Below are 27,323 nucleotides of genomic sequence, written 5' to 3'. Positions count from 1 at the left end.
TTGCCAGCTCCACGCCTCTATCCACGTCCCCATCCGGGAGTGTAAAGTTCTTTGTCCAACTCCTCCGAGGTCAGGCTAGGTGGAGATTGCAGGGGAGCCCCTCTGCTGAGCAGCCAATCCGATATCAAAGTTGAAGATCAATCACTCCAGAGGCGGTTTGAAAGAACTCCTCTCATTGGATGAGAACGTGAATGGGGCGGGAATAACTCCGAGGTTAAAAATCCACCGCTCCCTGGCCAGGCGCGGTGGCTCACGCCTGTCATCCCAGCACTTTGGGAGGCCGAGGCGGGTGGATCACGAGGTCAAGAGATCGAGACCATCCTGGTCCACATGGTGAAACCACGTCTCTACTAAAAATACAAAACATTAGCTGGGCATGGTGGCGCGTGCCTGTAATCCCAGCTACTCAGGAGGCTGAGGCAGGAGAATTGCCTGAACCCAGGAGGCGGAGGTTGCGGTGAGCCGCGCCATTGCACTCCAGCCTGGGTAACAAGAGCAAAACTCCGTCTCAAAAAAGAACGTTAATGGAACAAATGGTGAAATCCCAATGAAGTCTATGGAAGGTTGGCTGAGAGAAAGGAGAACAGACCTAAAGTCAGGCAAACAAGTTTTATTAACCTGCCGGGTTGCTCCGTTACAATCAGAGGAAGCAGCCTCGACCTTACAAAACGAGGGGTTTAAATGGAACGAGAGGGGCATAAGGGAGTTGCAGGACTGAGGTCATCTATCCGCTGGTAACAGGCCCAGAGATAGTTCGCCAACTTGTAACAGACCTGCAATACATCATCCTGTGTCTTTTGTGGCAGCATTTTTTTTTTTTTTAAAGAGAAACCAGGGTTCTTTTACAGATACGTGTCAAACAGTAATTATTTACAAGTATGGGTAACAAACACTTGTTTTCCCTATCCTCCCTTGAGCTGCCAGAATGGCTGTAATCAGGCTTTGCTTAATTGTAGCACGTCTGACAGCCTTGCTGTGGTGCCTAGGCAGGGTTCAGGAATGCAGCTGCAGAGCAATCAGAGTGGGGGGACGGGGTCAGCTTATATGGAGCGGGTTTTGGGAGGCAGCTCGTCTCCAACAGTCTTCAGTTTATTGTATTGCATAAATGTTAGTTTCTTAGTTTTGGTAATTATACCATTGTTACATAACATGTTAACATTAAGGGAAGTTGGATGAAGGGTACACAGGAACTTTAAAAAAGATTTATTTAAATTGTACAGACAGGGTTTCATCATGTTGCCCAGGCTGGTCTTGAACTCCTGAGCTCAAGTGATCCACCCACTTGTGCCTACCAAAGTGCTGGAATTACAGGTGTGAGCCACTGCATCTAGCCAGGAACCCTCCATATAGAGAAGAACTCGTTGTAACTCTTTTTGTACATTTAAAATTAATGGAATAATTTTTTAAAAGTCTTTAAAATCTGGACAGCTTTACAAAATGTGGATATTTGTTACTCCTGCCCTTGGGACTCTGATTCAACAAGTCGCGGGTGCGGCTCAGAATCCATATATATATATATATATATATATATATATATATATATACATTTATTTATTTATTTATTTATTTGAGACATCTCACTCTGTTGCCTAGGCTGCAGTGCAGTGGCGCAATCACAGCGCACTGCAGTCTCCACTTCCTAGGTCAAGGGATCCCTCCACCTCAGCCTCCTGAGTAGCTGGGACTATAGGCTCGCACCATCGTGCCTGGCTAATTTTTTACATTTTGTCGACACAGGGTCTTACCATGTTGCCTAGGCTAATCTCAAACTCCTGGGCTCAAGCAATCCTCCTGCCTTGGCCTCGCCATGTGCTGGGTATAGGAGATCAGAGCGGTGGGAAAAATCACAGGAAAAGAACACGAATCTTGAAAGGTCGGAGGGTTTTGCAAAGCTCCAGGGGAGAATAAGCTGAAGGTAGCTGTTCTCTGCCCTGAGGCAGAGGCCAAGGAGCAGGTGCAAGGTAGGGTAGGGGAATTTCTCTAAATAGGTTTGTTTATTTATGTTCTCGGGAAACCAACCTTTGATCATTCCCACTGGAGATTGCTCCCTGTAAGGGGGAACAATAATGTTAATTACCCTCCGTTTGTATTGGCTCCAGGCTTTATGTCTACTGAATAGAAGCAAGCAGCTCCAGCTGTTCAGGGCTGGTCTCTCTTTGGCCATTAGCGCCGGCAGCCCCCCGCCCCCCAAACGAGGGTTTGTGGGATGAACCCGGCAGCTGGGATTATAGACCTGAGCCACCACGCCCAGCCTCTCTATTTTTAAAAAAGCTACTGTTTGGCCGGGTGTGGTGGCTCAAGCCTGTAATCCCAGCACTTTGGGAGGCCGAGGCGGGTGGATCACGAGGTCGAGATCGAGACCATCCTGGTCAACATGGTGAAACCCCGTGTCTACTAAAAATACAAAAAATTAGTTGGGCATGGTGGCGCGTGCCTGTAATCCCAGCTACTCAGGAGGCTGAGGCAGGAGAATTGCCTGAACCCAGGAGGCGGAGGTTGCGGTGAGCCGAGATCGCGCCATTGCACTCCAGCCTGGGTAACAAGAGCGAAACTCCACCCCCTCCCCCCCCCCCCAAAAAAAGCTACTGTTTGGCTGGGTGTGGTGGCTCATGCCTGTAATCCCAACGCTTTTGGAGGCTAAGGTGGGTGGATCACTTGAGGCTAGGAGTTTGAGACCAACCTGGCCAACATGGTAAAAACCCCATCTCTACTAAAAATTTAAAAAATTAGCTGGGCGTGGTGGCACGCACCTGTAATCCTAGCTATTCTCGAGGCTGAGGCAGGAGAATCGCTTGAACCTGGGGGGTGGAGGTTGCAGTTAGCTGATATTGTGCCACTGCACTCCAGCCTGAGCGACAGAGGGAGACCCTGTCTCACAGACACACACAAAAAGCTACTAATGTTATCTTTATTATCAGTGGAATTTGATTTGAGGACCAGGGAACTGGAGAAATCAAGAGTGCAGGAAAAAAATCAATCTAATTTTTCCCTAAACTATGCATGTGAGATTAGTCATCATTAATTACGACTTTTTTTTTTTTTTGAGACAGTTTCACTCTTTTTTTTTTTTTTTTTTAAGATGAGGTTTCACCATGTTGGTGAGGCTGGTCTTGAACTCCCGACCTCAGGTGATCCGCCCACCTTGGCCTCCAAAGTCCTGGGATTACAGGCGTGAGCCACCACTCCCAGCCCAGTTTCACTCTTGTTGTCCAGTCTGGAGCACAATGGCGTGATCTATGAGTGAGTACAATGGGCTCACTGCAACCTCTGCCTCCCAGGTTCAAGCGATTCTCCTGCTTTAGCCTCCTGAGTAGCTGGGATTACAGTCACCTGCCACTATGCCCAGCTAATATTTTGTATTTTTAGTATAGAGATGGTTTCACCGTGTTGGCCAAGCTGGTCTCAAACTCCTGACCTCAGGTGATCCACTTGCCTCAGCCTCCCAGAGTGCTGGGATTACAGGCGTTAGCCACTGCAGCTGGCCAATTATGACTTTAAAAAGGAAAATATGGCCATTAATTTGAGGTCATGGACCAACACACTAGCGACATCAACTACCTCTCTCCCTTTTAGTCTCTTACCCTTGGCAACCTCCTCCAGTTGTTCATGGTGTTTTGGAACAGAGTGGTTGGTACCTAATGTGACAGTGGTCACTTAATTTTCATTAGGTAGATGGCCTTGGAGCCCAAATTTCCATAGCTTGTTCAAAGTGGGGAAGCAAAAGAACTGAACAAGGAACTGACTTGGGCTCAGGAGTATGCATGTAGGCTTCCATAAAAACATCTGAATGAACACAGAGTCCGCTGTGGTCAAGAAAGACAAAAATACTTGATGTGCTTGTACCCCAAGCTTCTGCCATCAGAGACAGGTTGAATTTGCTTTTATTTGTCTACTCTTAAGATCCATGCTTTGTTTTGCTTAGAGAATAAAGTATGGCATTTTTAAACACTAGTGTCTAAATCACTTTTCAGATGGGACAGAAATTACTAGTTCCTTAGGTTTCATATCATCATATAAACCTTTTTTTTTTTTTTTTTTTTTTTTTGAGATAGGGCCTCACTCTGTCATCCCGGCTGGAGTGCAGTGGCATGATCACAGTTTACTACAGCCTCAACCTCCCACCTCAGCTATCCTCCCACCTCAGCCTCCTGAGTAGCTGGAACTACAAGCATGGATCACCATGCCTGGTAAATTTTTTTTTTTTTTTTTTTTTGAGATGGAGTCTCACCCAGGCTGCAGTGCAGTGGCATGATCCCAGCTCACTGCAGCCTCCACCTCTTGGGTTCCGGCAATTTTCCTGCCTCAGCCTCTTGAATGGCTGGGATTACAGGCGTGTGGCACCACACCCAGCTAATTTTTGTATTTTTAGCAGAGACGGGGTTTCATCATTTTGGCCAGGCTGGTCTTGAACTCCTGACCTCAGGTGATCTTCCCACCTTGGCCTCCCAAAGTGCTAGGATTACAGGTGTGAGCCATCGTGCCCACCCTGGTTAATTTTTGTATTTTTTTGCAGAGACAGGGTCTCACTATGTTGCCCAGGCTGGTCTCAATCTCCTAAGCTCAAGCGATCCACCTGCCTTGGCCTCCAGAAGTGCTGCGATCACAGGTTTTGAGCCACCATGCCAGGCTGTGAGATAATCATAAATGAACATTCAGTGGTGTGGTTCCTAATTTACAGTAGAGGAAATGAGTGCAGAGAAGTTAAATAGTTTGCCTAGGATGCACTACCAGTAAGAAGCAAAGCTGTGGTCCCGATCCAGGTAGGCATACTCCTTGCGTGACAGTATTCTTCACTGACTGTGCTGAGTTGGGAGTGTGGGGGCTTTGCAGTGAGAAATCTTTTAAGAAACTGGTGGTGATGGTTGGGGTTCTCTGATCGGGACTGCTCTTATTTGTAGTTATGACTGCAAAATATGGGTAAATATGGGTAAGATCACTCAAATGCCTCAGGGTTATAAGTGCTTGGGGGAGGATGGGGTCAATGAGGTCCAAAACCATGTCCTAAAAGTCACCTTGTCCTAAGTATTTTATCAGTTGTAAGACAGCCAAACTGTACATGAGGTGGGGGATCCTTCCGGGAGATCTACTATATGGGGCTCCTCTTTGATAGTAGAAGGAAGCTACCTTTATGTCCTCAAAAGGCCCCAGCGTGCGGGATTTCCTCGAGGAAGAAGGAGCATTAGATTCTTACTAGAGAAGAGATCTTTCACCCTGTGGCAGGACTTCCCTTTATCCCATTCGCGGATCCGGTTGCCCACGATGCAGGCCTGCCACGAAACACATCTGAATGAGCACGCAGAGTCCATTATGGTCAAGAAAGAGAAAAATAGTTGTCACGTATGGTAATTATTTCTTAAACCTTGGATAGCAGTACGGGGGCAGGCCTGCTTTTGGGGTCTGTGTTAAGTAACCCCTGTGCTCCCAGCCCTGAGAAACACAGTGCAGCCCACATCCCTTCTGGTTTCTTGACCACGTGTTGTCTTCTAAGGACTCCTCTCCGTTCCTGAATTTCACATAACTGCGACCGGCGATTTACCAGTTGGACAAATGTCCAAAACAGAACAACCCAGAACTGGGGATGGTGGGGCGAGGAAAGTACTCTTTGCCGAGAGACCCACATCGTGTACAGCGAGGGTAAAGGAACAGGCTGTTTCACCGGCGAAGGGAAGTTGTGGACTCATGTCAAGGCACGGGGAGATTCGAGGATCCGCTGCGCACGCGCTCGCACTTGGCGAGCCGCAGTTCTGCGGTTCAGGGCACCGAGCTCCTCCCCCGCCCAGGAAAGGCTGCCCGAGCCGTCAGCTGCGGGGCGGAGCTGCAACCCTTGCTGCAGGTGGATGCTCCCAGGAGAACCCTGAGGTCCGAAGGCCACCAGGAGGCGGGTCGCGAGGGGGGCGGGACCTCGGGCCACGGGGCGACGCCGCATGTCGCGTGGCGCGCGGGAGCTCGGCGGCGTGGAGCCCCGGGGCGTCCGCTCGGCTTCCAGGCCCGCGGGTGCCGCCGCGCGCGCGCTGCCGTTCGTCAACGCCCTCGGCCCGCCCCCGCCGCAGCTCCACCAATCGGAGCCGGGGGTCGGAGGTGAGGAGGCGTGGCCGGCCGAGGAAGCCGGGGGCCAGCGGCCGCCGGGCGTCGGGGTCCTGGGCCCGGGGAGAGCGAAGGGGTCGGGCGGGCCCCGGAGGTGAGTGCGGGCTGCGGGCTGCGGGCGGGCGCCGGGAGGGGCCGCTGCGGGCGGAGCGACCCATCGCCCGCCCTCCCTGGCGCGCTCCTCGGCTGCGAAGCCCTCCTCCGCGCGCTCCGGCCCCCGCGCCCCCCGCCCGGAGCCGGGGGTGCAGCTCCCGGGGCGCGGCCGGAGGGGGCGCGGGGGCCGCGGAGGGGCGGCCCGGGGCGGGGGCGTCGGCGGCAGCGGAGCCCGGAGTTGCCGCAGCGGCGCGGCTGGGAAGCTGGAGGCCAGGCGGGTACCGGCGGGGCGGGGCGGGGCGGGGCGGGGCGGGGCGGGCCGGCGTCTCCATCCTCGGTCCCCTCGGCCGCCGCGCCGCCGCTCCGTGCGGTCCGCACCTCCGCGCCGCCGCCAAGGGCCCCAGTCCCCCGGGCGCCGCCGCTCGGCCCGTCGGTGCACAGCGCCTGGCGGCGTCTCGCTGCCCGTCTCACGCCCCGCGGCTCGTCGCCGCCCCGGGCACCGGCCGCCCCCTGGCTGGCGCCGCCGTCCCGCGGTGGACCGCCGTGGCCGTGCTGAGCCGCCGTTTGGGGACACCGGATTCAGGTCGCGAGGGAGAAGGGAGTGTGACTTGACGGAGCGTGACGCGGAGAGCCTGGCCTGGCGCCCGGTTCTGCCTGATGTCAGGCCGACGAGGGCGGCGGTAAGAAGGGTGCCCAGGCGGGATGGAGGCAGCATGTACGTGAAATGGCACATGTTCTTTCCTTTCGGTTATCCGCGATAAAGGGGGATGGTGGCCACGTATCCCAACGAGAAAGAACCGCCCTGCTCTGGCGGGGCTCCTCCCTCCTCCCTGTGGTTCACGACCGTTCGGAACCTCAGGACGTGTTTGAAGCTGGCAGGACTCCCAGCCCCCGACGATGGTCCGAGTGGAGGCAGCAGCATCCAGTTTCTCCGTCGTCTTTAGGTTCTCCTTGTCTTTCTTTTCTTTCTTTTTTTGGCTTCTGACCAGAGATTCGGTTCACAGCAAAGGTTCTGCTTTTCTTTGACTTTCTTAGTCTTTTTTTTCCCCCATGTCTGTTACCCTCACAGTCTCTTTCGGGCTGATTGAGTGCTGTTGTTTGTTACTGAGGAAGGAAAACAAGGGGTGAATCACAGAACTGGGGTCGGCTGTCCCTATTGCCCTGGAATTGGGTTGTCCTGACTGGATAATTCAAACATCATTTTGAAAAGGTCATCCTTTTACCAACTGAAACGAGTAACACCCCCGGTCATTCTATGCTAGTGATTCTCCTGCCTGGCTGTATGTTGTAATCATCTAGGGACCTTAAAAAAAAAAGCTGCTTCTTGGGCCTGTTCCCACAGATTCTGATTTAATTGGTTGAGTCAGCTCCAGTTATTCATATTTTTAAAAAGCTTCCACGATGATTATTAACGTTCATGCAGGTTTGAAGACCACAACCTCTCAATGTGTTCAATATTTTAAAAATAGCACTTAGTACGCTGTAACTTACATAAGTGATTTTATTACTGCTCCACCTGCCATGTAACTTCCATGAATACATGGGGCCCTGCTTTGGAAGAAGGGCAAGGGAAGGTCCAGGTGAGTCAGCACTTTGGGCACGTGGCGTTGGAGGACATGAAGGAGAAGTGGCATCTGCGGAAACAAGTCTTGTAGACTACTGTCCCTGCTTCATCCTTGTTCAAGGACTGACCCCATTTGGTTAACCCGTCATTGTTGTGGTCTTGGATGGGTCTCCAGTTCTTCGTTCTGTAGATCCTGCCCTGTTTCAAGGTCTTATTCTGCATCCTATGAAATGCAGCTACTCTTTGCAAAGTTTGAAATATAAGCATTTAAGTGTAGATACTTTCCATGTAAATCTGTGCTTTTGTCTCTTACTATTCTTCTAAACTGTTCTGAACTAAAGTTGCTCTCACTAGTACAATTACATTGATGTGGCTAACAGGTCAGATTATTTAGGATAGAGACTGCCTCAGAAACTGGACAGTTCCCATGCAATTGTCCTCTAATATATTGTCTTTGTGGAATGTTTGCCTGAGACCATTAGCTCCCCAGGGGGTATAGGGTTGCTGTCTAATTTTCATTATTTAGTATTGAATTCAGGAATTTCCTTTGTGTTACTGACAATTGTAAATCTAAATGATGTAAGCAACTACTTTGTGATTCTCTTGTGAGAAGGGGTAGAACCCTAATGGCAATCTGGGATTATTGTCACAGGCCATAATGAAGTTAGATTGGCCACTGTGAGTCTTAGATATGGAAGTAGGCTTAATAAAAATTTGGCAGAACACTTCCAACAAATACTGGGTTCCACATGTAAGTCAGAGCATGCATTTAACTTTTTGCTTGTCCTTTGCACATATTAATAAAAATAAAGCATGAATAAGTGGTGGTCCGGCATTTGAAAACACGATCACTCAAGTTTAGATTCCTTGAATTATAACTTTTAGATCTGTACAGATACTTATTTTTTTTTTTCTGTAGAGGAAAACAAGATCATTGAATTATTGAGCTACATAATTGTAATAGTTTTTAAGAAAAAAACATTTGGAGCTTTTATCTTTGGTTTCTATTTTTTTAACTTATATTGCTATTTATTAAGTTTTGACCTTCAGCCAAGGTCTGAGAGTGATTTGCCAGTTTGAAGTTAATGTATTTAAATAGACAATTACTATTTCTTATTAGTAAGGAAAAGGAAACATTCCTATCCCCACTCCTTCCACTGTATCATATATAACTCTGCCTGTAAAATTGTACTCTTAATTTCTACTATTTTTTAACTTCATTTTCAGTATGTTTAACCTTTGTATCATGTGCATATTTCCGTTGCAGCAAGAAGAATGATATAAAAATAAAAAAAAAACATTTATGTGTGTTTCAAATGTGGCATGAAGAAAATAAGCACTGCTGGTCAAAATTGCCTGAGTTCAGAATTTCATGCTAGAAGGAAAGTTAGACATAACTTCTAATTTCTAGTTCCAGGAAGCATCTCTTCTTGGAAAATTTCCGAAAAAGGTAAATTACATTGAATTATATATTTTTACTTTATTGGTTAATCTGAGAAACTTTGGAATCATTCCCTGCTAACACTGTTGTTCTTACTTGATTTTAAGGCTCCTTACAAATAGCTTTCTTTTTGTAATGCGTAGGTTTTATATTTATAGGACAATACTAGAAACCTGTTATAGGCTTTTTTTTTTTTTTTTTAAACTGCAGTTACCTCATGCTGTAAAATAGGTTTCTTCTTTTCCTTAAAAACTCTTTCAGTTTAAGTTGAATTGATTTCACATATGATTTAATGCTTTATTTCTCCTATATCTCATCTTTAATTTTTACTTTTCGAAATTGGTTTTATTCTTTATTTTATTTAAGACAGAGTCTCGCTCTGTTACCCAGGCTGGAGTACATTGGTGTGATTATGGTTCACTGTAGCCTCGACCTCCTAGGCTCAAACAGTTCTCCTACCTCAGCTTCCTGAGTAGCTGGGACTAAGGTAAGTGCCACCATACCCAGCTAATTAAATTTTTTTTTTTTTTTTTTTTTTTGTAGAGTTGGGGGTCTCATTATCTTGCCTAGGCTGGTCTCGAACTCCTGGTCTGAAGCAGTCCTCCTGCCGTGGCCTCCCAAAGTGGTGGGATTACTGGCGTTTGCCACCATGCCTGGCCCAGCTTTATTCTTTGTGTTTTTGATTTTTATTTCCTGGTGAAAAATTGGGGCATACAGATAAAAGAGGAAGCAAAAACTGCCCAGAGGTGACAACTCTTAAAATTTTAGTGGACATCTTTTCAAAGAGAGGTCTGTCTAGTGTGCCTCACATACCATCTACTTAGGTGTACAAATGGGTCTCTCAAATGTCAGCGTTCTACTTGCTTATAGCACAAAGTCAGGTCTTTTCCTGGCACGATCCTCCTAAATTATTGTCAGTAGAGGTCTCTAGCTGGGAGGGGCTTCTTGCCTTGCTGCCTATAGCCCTGTAGTTTTTTCACGTTAGAGTCTCCTGCCTTTGCCTGCCTTCTGCATCACTGACAGTGTTGTGTTGCTGCGGCCTGGCCGAACCACGCTAATGTCCTTTAAATGGCTAGTGTCCCCGCAACCCACGACCACACCTGCCTATGGTGCGACTGAACTCCTGTGGAGTACCATCTTTGGTCTTTTCCCTCTCTAGCCATCAGGGAAACCTGGGTTTTTTTTTTTGTTTTTTGTTTTTTGTTTTTTTTTTTATAGACAACTTTTTGAGAAGCATTTCGCTAGCAGAACAACTGGGGTCCTGATGACAGAGTTATCCTCTGTTTCACAGCCAGTTTCTTCCCAGAATGTATAGGCAGTTTGAGGTGGATGAGTGCCTGGATATTGGACAGGGGAGGTGTTAGCGGCCAGGGAGTGGAGAAGCACGTCTTTTGCCGTTCCCGGCGTCCCTGTGGAGGTGGCCAGGACTGGTGGATTTATGTTTCCTTAAGAAGGGACGGACGTCTTGTCTAATATGAGTGTAAGCTTTTCAAGGGGAATTTCTGGCACTTACTACAGTGTGTGGTACAGAGTAGGCCTCCATAATTATTTGTTGCATACGGGAAGAAGTAAGTACCTTGAACAAATCAGAAAAGTATGATACAGTTCACTAAGTTGCTTTTTCTCTGATGTATGGTTTTAAAAAAATATAATTGGTATAGTCTAGTTTGAGAGATAAGAAATACAAATGGAGGGTGAGGGAGAAAAAAATCCAAACAGAGATCAGCTGAGAAGTGAAAATCGTAAGTGCTCTGGGAACTCTGAGGATGGAAAGCTTGTTGGAATGGCTCACCCTTGTCTCCTTTGTAAAGCTGATTGGTATTGTCATTGAGATTGGGACTGGTTCAGACAGGTGAGGCAGAGGAGTGAGAGAATGGGGGCTTGCCAGGTCCAACACAAGGCGGAGCAAAGCATTGACACAGCTGAGCTATTCCGAGATACTCTGTACCATGGTTTTGTGCCCTTTCTGCCTTCATTTCTGTGTCCTTCTCCCCATGGAAAGCCTCTCTGGGGACAGAATACTAGGACATTTTCTGTTTACTTATCTCAAAATAGCAAGTGGAAAGAGCATTTGAAGTTGTTGCATGAGAGAACACTTAGGCATGGCTGACTCTGAAGTCCTCTGCCGGTAGCAGATGTGATGAAGGATTTTGGGATCCCGTTACCCATTTTTCAAGGTTGATTTTTCTGCCCTCAATCTTCCAGGCAGATGTGTGTCCTCCTGTGCCTTATTACTTAGCTGAGGGAGCATCAGGACCACATACGTGGCGGGAGAGAGCTGGAAACCGAGAGAGTGTGTCCTATCTCCTGCCATACTTAGGAGAGGTACTCCTTGTTTTCCAGAGAATGTCGGGATGCTTTGCACTGGATCCCAGAGCCCTTCATGAAAACTTCCTCTTCATGTTCTTTAAGTGTAATTAATATAGCAGTGTTATATAACTTAAACTAAAGGGCACGGGAAGTGATTTTATTTACTGAGATCTCTGTAGAAATTTAACAGTTACTTTTATTTCACAGTTTCTGAGTTTGAAGACATACTTCCTTGATTCTTAACAGTTAAAACCTAAATAGGCAATAGGGAACATTTTATTGTATTTACACAGAAGCCTGCCCTGGGAAAGGGGACTTTGAGGAGATTGTCTGGAAATGAAAAGACATTACTGTGCTCTGGCTCTTGCTTTCTCCTTGTGACTTTGGGCCTTAGATAAGGTTATGGAAGAGGAAATGTGATGTTTTTCCTCTCCCCCGACTCTAGGCCATTGCAGTTGGTGATGTTCTCTCCTCTTTGAAGGAGTTCTTTGAAGAAAAATGTGCTCCTTGAATCAACTGCAGTCTCTCCACTACATAAGAACTCTTAAGGGTACTAGCAGAATAGAAGCAAATGAAACTGAAAGCTCATCTGCAGCTCAGAAAAACAAAGACATGGAATTTTAAAGAGTGAAGGTAGCCTGGTGTCGGCCATGGGTGATCAAGACACAGCCAGACAATGTGGACCAATTTCTTCAAACTACGGCTTTTCTGCTGTCTGCTTGCAGTGTTGATGGTGGTGGTGCTGGTCATCAATATTACTCAGGTAGAGGTGAGTACCCAGTGTAATCCCTCATAACTAAGGAAGCCCTGTCTGGGGATTTGGGTCTAACCAGCCTGGGAAAATATTGGTTATCGGAAGCTTATCCTAGTTACAGTTCTTGTTTTCATTTATTCAATAGGTATTTAAGTGCCTAGAATGGTTATCTACTGGGCTAGTCACTGAGGGTACAGTGAAGACATTTCTTCACTTACGGGCCTTCGATTCTAGAACTCACACTGTAAGTGTGCATGGAAGAAAAGAATAAGTAATAATCACATAATAATCACAATGATGGCTGGGTGCAGTGGCTCACGCCTGTAATCCCAGCACTTTGGGAGGCTGAGGTGGGTGGATCATGAGGTCAAGAGATCAAGACTATCCTGGCCAACATGGTGAAAACCCATCTCTACTAAAAATACAAAAATTAGTTGGGCATGGTGGCGCATGCTTGTAATTCCAGCTACTCAGGAGGCGTAAGCAAGAGAATTGCTTAAACGCAGGAGGCAGAGGTTGCGTTGAGCCTAGATTGCGCCATTGCACTCCAGCCTGGGTGATGGAGTGAGGCTCTGTCTTAAAAAAAAATAGTAATGGTAATTGGAGATTGTGAAAAGTACAATAAGGAAAGGGAGTTATTCTAGGATAGCTTTAGAGTGATGAAGGAAAAGCCTCTTCAAGGAGGGGACCTTTTAGTCGACACATGGGAAAAAGCTGAAGGAGGATTTCAAGGGAGGGAGTAGATGGATCTGTTTTGAAGATTACTAGATGGCACTCGGGTAGAGACCTTGTCTTACTGAATCCCTCACAAGGGCCTGGCACTGAGAAGGATCCTAGTAGTGTTCCTTCTTCCTTGCCCCAAGCCCCAACATGACCTCATATAACCAAAACCTATGGAGGAGTTCTGGATAAAAGGATGCTTTCCTTTTGTTTTGTTGGCTTGTGGTACTTCTCAGATTACATATCCAACTTAATTATGGCATTTCTTTTCTTACTAGGGGTAGCATAAGATTCTCTAAAAGCTAAGCCATAGGCTTTTAAAAACATCTCTCCTGCTGAAACCAACTTTGTGATTTTTAGGAGAACACCTAATCTCACTACGAAATGGGCACACTAAGGTCCTACAGATATTTTTATGTGTGCAATGAGTAAAACTTGTTAGGTACTTTGGAGACTGTGAAGTAATTCTGTTAAAGATTTCCTGTTGGAAGTAGCTTAAGGCATAAAAGGTGGGTATTTCTTCCTGTTTTTCTTTGCTTAAACTGTTCTTGGATGTTTTACTATGTAAGGTACTACCAGTTCTGCACCAGTAGTTCCTTTTACCTGGTAGCTGTTGCTGATGTGTCTAGGTATTTTAGAAACTCCTCTTTTTTTAAAAAATTTTTTGTGGTAAATATACATAACATAGAACTTGTCATTTTAACCACTTTTAAGTGTACAATTGAGTAGCATTAAGTACATTCATATTGTTATGCAACCACCACCACCATCTATGTCTAGAGCTTTTTCATCTTCCCAAACTGCAACTCTTTACCCATTAAACAGTGATTACCTAGGCCAGGCGCAGTGGCTCGTGCCTGTAATACCAGCACTTTGGGAGGCTGAGGCAGGAGGATCACTTTAGGTCAGGAGTTCAAGACCAGCCTGGTCAATGTGGCGAAACCCCGTCTCTACTAAAAATATAAAAATTAGCTGAGCATGGTGGTGCACGCCTGTAATCCCAGCTGTTGGGAAAGCTGAAGCATGAGAATTGCTTGGACTTGGGAGGCGGAGGTTGCTGTGAGCCGAGATTAAACCACTGCACTCCAGCTTGGGTGACAGAGAGAGACTGTCTCAAAACAAAAACAAAAACAAAAACCCAATGACAACAAAAAACAATGATTACCCATTCCTCCCTACCCCCTGCTCCGTGGCATACACTCTTCTTTCTGTCTCTATGAACTCGACAACTCTAAGAACCTCATATAAGTGGAATCATATGGTATTTGTCTTTTTTTTTTTGAAACATAGTCTCACTCTGTTGCCCAGGCTGGAGTACAGTGGCATGATCTTGGCTCACTGCAACCTCTACCTCCTGCATTCAAGTGATTTTCATGCCTCAGCCTTCCAAGTAGCTGGGATTATAGGCATGTGCCACCACGCCCTTTGTTTGCTGTTGGCAAGTATATCTTTTTGTATATAGTATAAGGAAGGAGTCAGTTTCAGTGTTTTGCATATGGCTAGCCAATTATTCCAGTACTGTATATGATATTGTATAACCACTCTATCTTTCCTTCGTTTGCTGTTAGCAAGTATGTCTTTTTCCATCATTTTGGTATTATTATTATTATTTTATTTTATTTTTTTGAGATGGAGTTTCGCTCTTGTTACCCAGGCTAGAGTGCAATGGCGCGATCTCGGCTCATCGCAACCTCCTCCTTCTGGGTTCAGGCAATTCTCCTGCCTCAGCCTCCGAGTAGCTGGGATTACAGGCACGCGCCACCATGCCCAGCTAATTTTTTGTATTTTTAATAGAGACGGGGTTTCACCATGTTGACCAGGATGGTCTCGATGTCTTGACCTTGTGATCCGCCCACCGTGGCCTCCCAAAGTGCTGGGATTACAGGCTTGAGCCACCACGCCCGGCCATTTTGGTATTATTATTATTATTATTATTATTTTTGAGGCGGAGTTTCGCTCTTGTTACCCAGGCTGGAGTGCAATGGTGCGATCTCGGCTCACCGCAACCTCCGCCTCCTGGGTTCAAGCAATTCTCCTGCCTCAGCCTCCTGAGTAGCTGGGATTACAGGCACGTGCCACCATGCCCAGCTAATTTTTTGTATTTTTAGTAGAGACGGGGTTTCACCATGTTGACCAGGATGGTCTCGATCTCTTGACCTCGTGATCCACCTGCCTTGGCCTCCCAAAGTGCTGGGATTACAGGCTTGAGCCACCGTGCCTGGCGGTATTATTTTTTATTGTTTTTGAGACAGGGTCATGCTCAGTTTCCCAGGCTGGAATGCAGTGGCACAATCGTGACTCACCACAACCTTTGTCTCCCATGCTCAAGCAGTCCTTCCCACTCAGCCAGCCCTTCCCACTCAGCCTCCTGAGTAGCTGGGACTACAGGTGTGTGCCACCATGCCTGGCTATAATTTTTTTGTAGTTTCTTTTTAGACACGGGTTTCACCATGTTGCCCAGGCTGGTCTTGAACTCCTGGGCTCAAGTGATCTGGCTGCCTTAGCCTTCCAAAGTGCTTGGATTACAGGTTGAGTCACCACATCCAGCCAGTTTACTATTTTTTAAACCTATTTGTATTTTTATATTTATTTATTTATTGAATTGTATTTTTTTAAAAATTTATTTCAAGTTTGAGGGTACATGTGAAAGTTTGTTACATAGGAAGCATATGTCAGGGGGGTTTGTGTACATATGATTTCATAACCCAGGTATTAAGCCCGATACCCTTTCTGCTCCTCTCCCTTCCCCCACTCTTCCCCCTCAAGTAAACCCCTGTTGTTTCTTTTCTTTGTGTTCATAAGTTCTTATCATTTAGTTCCCAGCTGTAAGTGAGAACGTGCAGTATTTGGTTTTCTGTTCCTGTGTTAGTTTGCGGAGGGTAATAGCCTCCAGCTCCATCCATGTTCCCACAAACAAACATGATCTGGTTCTTTCTTACGGCTGTATAGTATTCCATGCTGTATATGTAATATAAGATTTTCTTATATTTCATATGGAATATAAGGTTTTCCTTATCCAATCTGTTATTGATAGGCATTTAGGTTGATTCCATGTCTTTGCCATTGTGAATAGTGCTGCAGTGAACATTCACATACATACATCTTTATGGTGGAATGATTTATATTTCACTGGTTATATACCCATTAATAAGATTGCTGGGGCTGGGAGCGGTGGCTCACGCCTGTAATCCCAGCACTTTGGGAGGCCGAGGCAGGTGGATCACGAGGTCAAGAGATCGAGACCATCCTGGTCAACATGGTGAAACCCCGTCTCTACTAAAAATACAAAAAATTAGCTGGGCATGGTGGCGCGTGCCTGTAATCCCAGCTACTCAGGAGGCTGAGGCAGGAGAATTGCCTGAACCCAGGAGGCAGAGGCTGCGGTGAGCCGAGATCGCACCATTGCACTCCAGCCTGGGTAACAAGAGCGAAACTCCATTTCAAAAAAAAAAAAAAAAAAAAAAAATTGCTGGGTGGAACGGTAGTTCTGTTTTCAGGTCTTTGAGGAAATGCCATACTGCTTTCCACAATGGTTGAACTAATTTACACTCCCACCAACTGTGTGTATGTGTTCCCTTTCCTCTTCAACCTTGCCAGCTAAAGGTTGCCAAAAAATCTGTTATTTTTTGACTTTTTAATAATAGCTATTCTGACTGGTGTGAGATCTCAGTGTGGTTTTGATTTGTATTTCTCTAGTGATCAGTGATATTGACCTTTTTTAAAATATGCTCTTTGGCTGTATGCATGTCTTCTTCTGAGAAGTTTCTGTTCATGTCCTTTGCCCACTTTTTAATGGGGTTGTATTTCTCTTGTAAATTTGTTTAAGTTCCTCATAGATGCTGGAGATTAGAGCTTTGTCAGATGCATAGTTTGCAAATATTTTCTCCCATTCTGCAGGTTGTCTGTTTACTTTGTTGATATTTTCTTTTGCTTTGCACAGGCTCTTAAGTTTAATTAGATCCTACTTGTCAATTTCTGCTTTTGTTGCAATTGCTTCTGGTGTCTTTGTCATGAAATCTTTGTCCATTTGTCCAGGATGGTATTGCCTAGGTTGTCTTCTAGTGTTTTTACAGTTTTGGATTTTACATTTAAATTTTTAATCCATCTTGGGTAGATTTTTGTATATAGTGTAAGGAAGGAGTCAGTTTTAATGTTTTGCATATGGCTGGCCAATTATTTCAGTACCAGTATAATTTTCCTCATTGCCTGTTTTTGTCAGCTTTGTTGAAGATCAGAAGATGGTTGTAGATGTGTGGCCTTATTTCTGGATTCTCTATTCTGTTTTGTTGGTCTCTGTGCCTGTTTTTTTTTACCAGTACCATGCTGTTTTGGTTACAGTAGCCTTGTAGTATAATCTGAAGTTGGGTAACATGATGATTTTAGCTTTGTTCTTTTTTGCTTAGGATTGCCTTGGCTATTCAGGCTCTTTTTGGTTCCATATAAATTTAAAAATAGCTTTTTCTGGTTTTGTGAAGAATGTTGTCAGTAGTTTGATAGGAATACCACTGAATCTATAAATTACTTTGGGCAGTGTAGCCATTTTAATGATACTGACTCTTTTAATCCATCAACATGGAATGTTTTTCCATTTGTTTGTGTCTTCTCTGATTTTGTTGAATAGTGTTTTGTAATTCTCATTTTAGAGCTCTTTTACCTCCCTCGTTAGCTGTATTCATGACTATTTTATTCTTTTTGTGGCAACTGTGAATGGGATTGTCTTTCTGATTTCGCTCTTGGTTTGGCTATTGTTGATGTATAGGAATGCTAGTGATTTTTGTACGTTGTTTTTGTATTCTGAAACTTTGCTGAAGTTGTTTGTTAATTGGAGGAGCTTTTGGGCTGAGACTATGGTGTTTTCTCGATACAGAATCATGTCATCTGCAGACAGACAGTCTGACGTCCTCTCTGCCTACGTGGACGCCCTTTCTCTCTTTCTCTTGCCTGAGTGCTCTGGCTAGAACTTCCAGTACTATGTTGAATATGAGTGGTGAGAGGTGACATCCTTTCCTTGTGCTGGTTTTCAAGGGAAATGCTTCCAGCTTTTGGCCATTCATATGATGCTGTCCATGTGTTTTTATATTTAAAGCAGGTTTTGTCTAGCTAGCATGTAATCGGATCTTGTTTTTTATCCAATCTGACCGTCTTTGCCTTTTGGTTGAGGTGCTTAGCCTGTTTATAGTTAATATATTTTTTGAAAGCGTTGTGGTTACATCTGCCGTTTTGCCGTTCGTTTTATATTTACCCCACATCTTCTTTATTCCTTTCTTTTTTTGTGCCCCCCTTTTTTTCCATATTAATTGACAAGGCTTTTTTTTTTTTTTTTTTTTCTGGGCTTTTCCAGTCTGGCTGGTAAGAAGTACTATTCCTGTAGAAACCTAGTTATTGTTCACTTTTTTTTTTTGTCTCAGATAGTTCTTTACCCAGCCTCCAGTAGTTTCCTTGTGCACATATGCTCATCATCATTCTGCTGAATACTTGAGTGGGACTCTCTGCAATGTCCTGAGTTATTTTCTGCACAGTTGTTCTGCTTTCCTGTGAATTATAAAAACCATGGTCTTTAAGACTCGGCCTCATCTCCTTGCCCTGGGTAGTTTGCCAGGCTCCATCCACCAGGGCTCCTCTCCCTGTGCTGCAGCTTGGAAGCTCTCTCAAGATCTAAGCAAAGGACAGTCACAGGGCTCACCTCATTTGTTTACTGTCTCTCGGGCATCACTGTGTTTTATTGCCTGATGCCTGGTGTCTGGAAAACCATTGTTTCGTGCATTTTGGCTTTTTTCTTTCTTGAGTGGTTTCATGTGGGAGGCTAAATCGCATTACTGTTTCTCTATCTTGGCTGAAAGTAGAAGTTTGAGGGACTTGAATTTGAGGAGAAAGAGAATAGAGAGAAGCTGAAGAGGAGGAGAGATTGAGATCTACAGCACAGACGGAGCATATAACGTTCTACAGGACAAGGAGCACGAGCACATTGTGAGGCTTCCTGTTATTTTATTAAGTATACAGGAGGAGCCGTGTTCCTTCCTCCGACCTAAGAGGGAAAGCAAGCTGTGACGATGGTTGGCAGTGCAGATACATTTGCTGCCAGAGAGTAGGACATTCGGGATTTTCCGGCTGTGAAGGAGACGGAAGGTAGGAGGAGGCTGGAGCCCAGGAGCTTTGTGTACAGGGGTTTGAACTAACGGCTTTCTAGATGGCGTTTGAAATAACGGATTTCTAGATAGAGTAGGACAGCAGAGAGACAATAAATTTCAAGACCTTAAGTGTCATGGCACTCACCTGCATGGGTTTTGTGAGTGTGTATGCTAATTTTATCATATTCAACAGACCAGGTATTATAATAGAGAAAAAAAGATAGTTGTGTAGGTCTTGAGCAGAGGAGGAGGAAGGTAAAGGGAGAGACAGACTTGAGAGGGTGGGCTACAGTCCCGCAACAGCAGTGTTATGACAGTCAGGGGCTGGGTGTGGTAGCTCACTCCTGTAATCCCAGCACTTTGGGAGGCTGAGGCGGGCAGATCATGAGGTCAGGAGATCGAGACTCTCCTGACCACATGGTGAAATCCCATCTCCACTAAAATATATATATATATATATTTAGCCAGGCGTGGTGGCATGCTCCTGTAGTTCCAGCTGTTCAGGAGGCAGAGGCAGAAGAATCGATTGAACCTGTGAGGCAGAGGTTGTAGTGAGTCAAGATTGCGCCATTGCATTCCAGTCTGGTGCCAGAGCAAGACTCCGTCTCAAAAAATACCCAACAAACAAAAAACAGTCAGGAAGGAATGTTAGAAAATTCCCCTTTTGTTCTACTTTAGTTCTTGGAAACTTCTGTACTTAATGCCAGTTGAACCCTCTAATTATCTGAACAAACCAACTCTTCTCTACTGAATGGAGAAGGGAGGTATCAGTATTGAATAAACAGTTCTGATATTGAAAATCAGATGCTTCTGGTAGTGGAGTGAGCTATAAGCATTTTCACCTGTCTAAAGAGGTCACCTTGTCCAGCATGATACTGTTGTCATGAATTTTAAGCCGTTTATTACTATGATGATCATGGGTAAAGAAGCTTGGAGTAAAGGGGGAAAAACTCTGAAATTTGGCAGTCTCGCACTCCCTAATTCCTTTCTATACTATGCTGCTGATCCTCACTATACTCTTGATGAGTGGAGTATATGAGCATTTTCTAAAAAGCAGACTCAATTTTAATTAAAAATATTACACTAGTTGGGGACAATGGCTCATGCCTGGATTCCTGGCACACTGGGAGGCCCAAGTGGGCAGATTACCTGAGGTCAGTAGTTTGAGACCAGCCTGGCCAAACATGGTGAAACCCCGCCTCTATTAAAAGTACAAAAATTAGCCGGGCATAGTAGTGGGTGCCTGTAATCCCAGCTACTCGGGAGACTGAGACATGAGAATCCCTTGAACCCAGGTGGTAGAAGTTGCACTGAGCTGAGATTGCACCACTGCACTTGAGCCTGAGCGACAGTGAGACTCCATCTGAAAAAACAAACAAACCCATAATATGAGAAAGAGGTATTTGTATCAATATCTAGCAAAAGATTGGAGGGAGAATTGCAGTCTTTTACTTCTCTGATGAGCTCTCATTGAGCAAGGCCTGTATTTTTTTTCTTTTGCCTTATTCATTGATATTTTAGATACGTATTATAACACCTGCGTGTTAGGGCTTTGGGCTTCAAGTAAACGACACCTGATTCAAGCTAATGATAATATATATTATTCATTTGAATAGAAGTCAGTATATAGGTTAGGCATAATTCTTTTGGGAACCAGCCTTTGTTTGTAAGCCTCTTAACTGTGCCTTCTTTTTTTTGAGACGGAGTTTCGCTCTTGTTACCCAGGCTGGAGTGCAATGGCGCGATCTCGGCTCACCGCAACCTCCGCCTCCTGGGTTCAGGCAATTCTCCTGCCTCAGCCTCCTGAGTAGCTGGGATTACAGGCACGCGCCACCATGCCCAGCTAATTTTTTGTATTTTTAGTAGAGATGAGGTTTCACCATGTTGACCAGGATGGTCTCAATCTCTCGACCTCGTGATCTACCCGCCTTGGCCTCCCAAAGTGCTGGGATTACAGGCTTGAGCCACTGCTCCCGGCCAACTGTGCCTTCTTTTGTGTTACCTTTTATGTATGGCATCCTCCTTCATGGTTGATTGTAGGATGGCTGCCAGAGCAATAGGGTGGTTGTTTTCTTGTACATGTCCACCTGAAGAAACAGTTGTTCTCTTGAAACCATCTCAAGATACTGCTTGTGTCAGGCCAGGTGCCATGGCTCATGCCTGTAATCCCAGCACTTTGAAAGGCCGAGGCGGGCAGATCGCCTGAGGTCAGGAGTTCGAGACCAGCCTGGCCAATGTGGCGAAACCCCCATCTACTAAAAATACAAAAAATTAGCTGGATGTGGTGACACCAACTTGTAATTCCACCTACTCGGGAGCCTGAGGCAGGAGAATCGCTTGAACCTGAGAGGAGAAGGTTGCAGTGAGCCGAGATTGTGTCACTGCACTCCAGCCTGGGCGACAGAGTAAGACTCCATCTCAAAAAAGAAAAGAAACATTAATTGTGTTTTTTCATTTGCAGGTGAAATTCAAATGGCTGTTACCAGGGGGCTTAGTGGTCCCTGGATTTGGCTGCATGCAAGCGTAAGCCTCCGGCAGCCTCTTCTGATTCTCATAGTCCAGAATTGGGTCACATGCCCATTCTGAACCAGCCGTTTACCTGAGACTACCCCTCCATCAGTTAGGCCCACCCTTGACTGACCGGTCAGCAAGCAGCATTGCCGTGGTTCAGTAGGCCAGGAGTGAGATGATGTGGGACAGGCAGTCGCCATGTTCATTCCAGCCCGTAGGCTGTGACGGCTTGAGGAGCGAGCCATCTGTTTCCTCTTAGCCCCAAACCTAAAAGGGCGGCAGGCGTGAAGTTGCCCCTATCTTTAGGAAAATTCAGCAAATTGACATTTTCACCTTTTTTTCGTTTGCAAGTAAAATGCAGGGGAATTACCACCCAGTGTTTGGTGATTTCTGGATTGGGTTGCATGTGTCAGTCAGCTGGCCTTGGAGACTTGGTGTGGCTACCCAGGGAGCAGGAGTGAGAGTGAGCAAGGAATTAGGAAGACGGGGTATGCTGTGAGCACATGGTGCATGATTTGGTCCTTCATGGTGTGTCACAGACTTACAACAACTAAGCAGGAGAGGGTGGCTGAAAGGAAATTCCTTTCCTGAAAGGAAATCAGGAAGGTAATACAGAGAATTTTTCAGTAGTTTTCTATTCCCCATGCCACTTTTTAAATGAACGAATACTACCATGTACCCCTTTAAAATGAAGGCTCCTAAATGAGATCCTTTAACATGAAAATGTGTATATGTTAGTGTAAAATGAGAGGGGAAAATACAGAATCTAAGAAGAGCATTAAACATCATTGTATTTTGAGATTATTTTTACCTTATGTAGGATTCTGAAGTGGTTTGTCATAGGTGGGGAGCCTGAGACCTTGTTAAGTGTTTTGCTAGAAACAAGGAAATGCTATAGCTATTGAGAGAGATTCTTGGTTTTGCTTTGCTATTGTTGCTGCAGTTTAATTGCATAATGTAAGATACAGTTTTCTACATTTTAGATAGATTAGTTATATGCCTCAGGTTAGGTCTGTAACTTTTTTCCTGCTCATTTGTTCCTCTATCCTGTTTACTAATAACATAACTCATGGGATATCTAGACATCTCAAAGAGTAGAGAATGGTATTAAGCACATTATTGGATCCCCTCCCCATTCTTTTCTCTGAGTGAATGTAATTGCTTATTTTTAATTATTTAGGTATTAGCTTACAAATCAAGATACAAGTACGTAATGTATAATTAGTGCTAACCTTTACGAGGTATCTCCCATCTTGTTCATATGAGGTACTGTAGCGTGGGTGGTTAAGAAAACAGGCCTCACTTCAGACCGCTTGGCTTCTAATCCTTTGCTGCTTCTAACCTACATGGCCTTGAGCAAATTGTTAAGCTGTTCGTTGTCTCAGTTTCCTTGTCTATAAAATGGACATCATAATAACAGGACTTATCACATGTGATAATTTGAGCATTGAATTTAAAGATTCATGGATACTCTTTCCAAGCGTACCCATAACGTAAGGGCTTACAGTAAATATTGGCTGTTTCTGCTACTACTGAATTTTTCTTTTCTTTAGGCACAGGGTCTTACTCTGTTGCCTAGGCTGTTGTCAGTGCTCACTGTAACCTCGAACTCGGGTTCAAGCAGTCCTCATATATATATTAAAAGAAATATGTAAATATATATATATAAAATAATAATTATTATTTTCCTGTTTTAAAGTTTTTGAGACAGAGTCTTGTTCTGTTGCCCAGGCTGGAGTTTAGTGGCGTGATCTCAGTGCACTGCAACCCCTGCCTCCTGGGTTGAAGCAATTCTTGTGCCTCAGTCTCCTGAGCAGCTGAGATTACAGGCATGCACCACCACACCCAGCTAATTTTTTGTACTTTTACTAGAGACGGTGGTTTCAGCATGTTGCCCAGGCTGGTCTCAAACTCTTGAGCTCAAGCAGTCCTGATCCGCCCACCTCTGCCTCCCAAAGTGCTGGCGTGAACCACGGTACCTAGCCTAGTTTTAATTTATATTTGTTTATTTATTTGTTAGAGACAAGGTCTTGCTCTGTTGTCCAGGCTGGAGTCCAGTGGTGGGATCATAGCTCACTATAATCTGGAGTTTCTGGGTTCAGTGGTACTCCCAGTTCAGCCTTTGATGTAGCTAGCACTACAAGCATGTGCCACCATGCTTGGCTAACTTTTTAAAAATTTCTTGTAGAGATGAGCTCTTGCTATATTTCCCAGGCTGGTCTTGAACTCCTGGCCTCAAGCAGTCCTTCTGCCTCAGCCTTCCAAAGTGTTAGAATTACAAGCATGAGCCACCACACCTGACCTACTACTGTTAACATAATGAAAGATAAGGTCTCTGCTTACTTCATTGTTTTTCCACAGTTTGTAAAATTAATTTCATTTCTATATATAACATAAAATAATGTCTTTAGCCTTTTATTTCCCCAACAGCATGAGATAACATATCTGAACTTCCTACTCTAAGTGATGAAGAAAGCACGACTTCATTCTTTTATATTTGTTTTCCACTAGTTATAAGATTACTTTTGCATCATTAGGTGCGTTCTTTATGGATTGTACCCTTCAAGGAATTGGTCCATTTCATCTGGATTATCAAATTTGTGGACATAGAGTTGTTCATAATATTCCTTTATCCCTTTAATGTCCATGGGATCTGTAGTGATGGCCTCTCTTTCATTTCTGGTATTAGTAATTTGTATCCTTTCTCTCTCTGTTTTTTTAAGCCTGGTAGAGGCTTATCAATTTTATTGATCTTTTAAAAAAACAGCTTTGGGATTGATTTTTCTTTATTGATTTCCTGTTTTCAACTGCATTGATTTCTGCTATCATATTTTTAATTTTTCTTCTGCTTGGTTTTAGATATTGTTTGCTCTTCTTTTTCTAATTTCCTAAGATGTAAGCTTAAATTACTGATTTTAGGTCATTTTTGTTTCCTAAAATATGTGTAGTATTATGAATTTCCCTCTAAACATTTCTCTTGCTTTGTCCTATAGTGTTTAATAAATTATATTTTCACCTTCACCTAATTAAAAATATTTTAAAATTTCTCATGAGATTTTTGTATGTTGTCCATTTGTATACTATTTTGGGATTTTTCCAGCTATCTTCCTATTATTGATTTCTAGTTTAATTTCATTGTGGCTTAAGAGAAGATACTGTATGATTTTTATTATTAAAAATTCGTTAAGGTGCGTTTGGTGGTCCAGAATGTGGACTCTTTTGGTTAATGTTCCACGCGAACTTGATAAGAAGTAGTTTACCGATGTCAGCTACATCCAGTTTATTGATGGTGCTGTTGGATTCAACCATGTCCTTACCGATTTTCTGCCTACTGGAGCTGTCTATTTCTGGTAGAGGAGTGTCGAAGTCTCGGACTATAATGTAGATTCATCTCTTTCTCTGTTAGTTTGTGCCTCACATATTTTGATACTGATTGGTTAGGTACATACATGTTATGGGTTGTTATTTGGAGAAGTGACTCCTTTATTATTATGTGATAACCTTCTTTATCTCTGATAACTTTCCTTGCTTTGAAATCTGCTCTGTCTGAAATTAACATAGCTACTGCTGCTTTCTTTGGATTAGTGTTAGCATGGTATATCTTTCTCCAGCCCTTTCCTTTCCTTTTTTCTTGGTGTTTCCCCCTCTCGGGTTGGACTGGGTGGCTAGAAAGGGCTGGAGTTAGGTACTTCCCTTCTCTCAGTTTGGTTAGGCTCTGATAAAGCTCCGGTAGGCCAGGTTCTGATGAAGTAGTTTCTCTTCAGCAGCCGGCTTTGTGAAGAACAACACAGTGCGGTACATACTTCAAAATGGGTCCTATTTCCTTTCTCTTGCCAGAAGCCCAAGGGGATGTTTCTTTGATACTTACTGTGAGAATCTGATTGAGCTCCTGGAGCTAAAACTCACAGAAATATGGGGAGCCCTCTGTGAATTTATGCCGAAAATACAGAGACTTACATAGTGGTAATTTCTGTTGTTTGTGTCTTCTTCTTCAGTACTTGGACCATGAGACTGTTTCAGCCACATTCATCGACAGCAGTGGGCAGTTTGTTTCCTCCCAGGTGACGAGAATTAGCCGGAATCCCTACTGTGGCTATGATCAGCAGACCCTGTCCAGCCAGGAGCGCATGGAGGAGGACTCCTTGCTGGCGGCCTTGCACGGGCAGGTTCCAGATGTGGGCCCAGTCCCCTTTGTGAAGAGCACTGACCCTTCTTCCAGCTACTTTGTTATCTTGAACTCTGCTGCCTTCTTTAAGGTGGGAAGCCAGCTGGAGGTACTGGTTCATGTACAGGATTTTCAAAGAAAGCCCAAGAAGTATGGTGGAGACTACCTGCAGGCCAGAATTCACTCCCCCAAGCTGCAGGCCGGGGCTGTGGGCAGGGTGGTGGACTACCAGAATGGGTTTTACAAAGTTTTCTTTACTTTGCTATGGCCAGGCAAAGTTAAAGTGTCCGTATCTCTGGTCCACCCCAGTGAAGGGATCAGAGTTCTTCAGCACTTACAGGAAGATAAACCAGACAGGGTCTATTTCAAGAGTCTCTTCCGTTCAGGAAGAATTTCTGAAACTACTGAGTGCAACGTGTGTCTTCCTGGGAATCTGCCCCTGTGTAACTTTACAGACCTCTACACTGGGGAGCCCTGGTTCTGCTTCAAACCAAAGAAGCTCCCTTGCAGTAGCAGAATTACCCATTTCAAAGGTGGATACCTGAAGGGTCTCCTAACTGCTGCAGAGAGTGCATTCTTCCAGAGGTATGTGCTGCTTTTTCTTGGGGATAATTTGAAGAGTTCTTTTCCGCTGTCCTTGTCCCATTTAGGAGACTTTGTGGTATTGGGTATGTGTTTCTTATGTCTCTTTCAACTTGACCTAATTTGGAAGAGATATTGAATTCAACCCCCATATATTTGTATTTTTCCGTAGTGTTTTAAAAGTGAAGCTTAGTGCTTATCCAAGTCCAAATTAAAGACCTTTTTGCCCTTGAATTTTTGTTCTTTACCCTCATATCTGTGTTTTACTTTCAAACTACATAGCATGTTTACACAGTAGCTGTGTAAGCAAAATCCCTTATTCACAGAACAGATAAAAAAATGATCCAAGGGCCAGGTGTGGTGACTCATGCTTATAATCCCAGCACTTTAGGAGGCTGAGATGGGAGGATTGCTTGAGCCCAGGAGTTTGAGACCAGCCTGGTCAACATAGCAAGGCCCCATCTATTTTATGCAAAGAAAAAAATAATCCAAGAACAGGGCTGGTAGGGCCAGGAGTCAGGCTGGTATTTTATATTTGTATCTAGTGAACAGAAACTTTTAAAAGTGATATAATAGCAGTGTTTAAAATCATTTGAACATATTGATTAAAAAACTATGAATATGGCAACATTGCTGGGTGGACTTAATAACAAGCATAGGAAGCTAGAAATGCCACAGAAAATTATATTTTTTAAGCTAAATAGTTAAAATTGTTGCAGTAATGTGTTCAAATTTCTGTGTCAAATATAAGCATATTTTGAGCGTGATGGTAAATATATGGAATAATGTTCAGAAAGGAATATGAAACCAGTATGAATGAAGAATGAAAATTTGTGTTTTCTTCAATATTCCATAACATCACTAAGAAATAAAAAATTGTAAAAGCTACTTGTTGACAAAGTATCATTTTGGCCAGGTGTGGTGGCTCATGACTCAGCACTTTGGGAGGCTGAGGTGGGAGGAAGGCTGGA

At 44.5% G+C, this 27,323-nt stretch overlaps 1 protein-coding gene across 6 annotated transcripts in view; it reads left to right on the top strand.

Moving 5' to 3' along the window:
• The first annotated feature begins 6,094 nt into the window (after positions 1-6,094).
• The window catches only part of NXPE3 (neurexophilin and PC-esterase domain family member 3), a 44,474-nt gene continuing 23,245 nt past the window's right edge, over positions 6,095-27,323 (top strand). The window contains exons 1-5 of one of the 6 annotated variants that reach the window (XM_074404440.1): positions 6,095-6,178; positions 9,009-9,191; positions 9,573-9,669; positions 11,938-12,261; positions 25,601-26,355. In XM_074404440.1, the coding sequence (XP_074260541.1) occupies positions 12,169-12,261; positions 25,601-26,355 (848 nt within the window). In that variant the 5' untranslated portion in view covers positions 6,095-6,178; positions 9,009-9,191; positions 9,573-9,669; positions 11,938-12,168. Of the gene's footprint in view, positions 6,179-7,161; positions 9,192-9,548; positions 9,670-11,937; positions 12,262-13,326; positions 13,476-20,903; positions 23,937-25,600; positions 26,356-27,323 lie in introns of those variants that run through there. The other 5 variants (XM_074404438.1, XM_074404437.1, XM_010350023.3 and 2 more) reach the window with 5 other exon arrangements.

Source organism: Saimiri boliviensis, chromosome 8 (genome assembly GCF_048565385.1).
Source record: "Saimiri boliviensis isolate mSaiBol1 chromosome 8, mSaiBol1.pri, whole genome shotgun sequence".
In the NCBI taxonomy this organism is placed as follows: domain Eukaryota; kingdom Metazoa; phylum Chordata; class Mammalia; order Primates; family Cebidae; genus Saimiri; species Saimiri boliviensis.
This window is presented reverse-complemented; position numbering and strand designations above follow the sequence as displayed.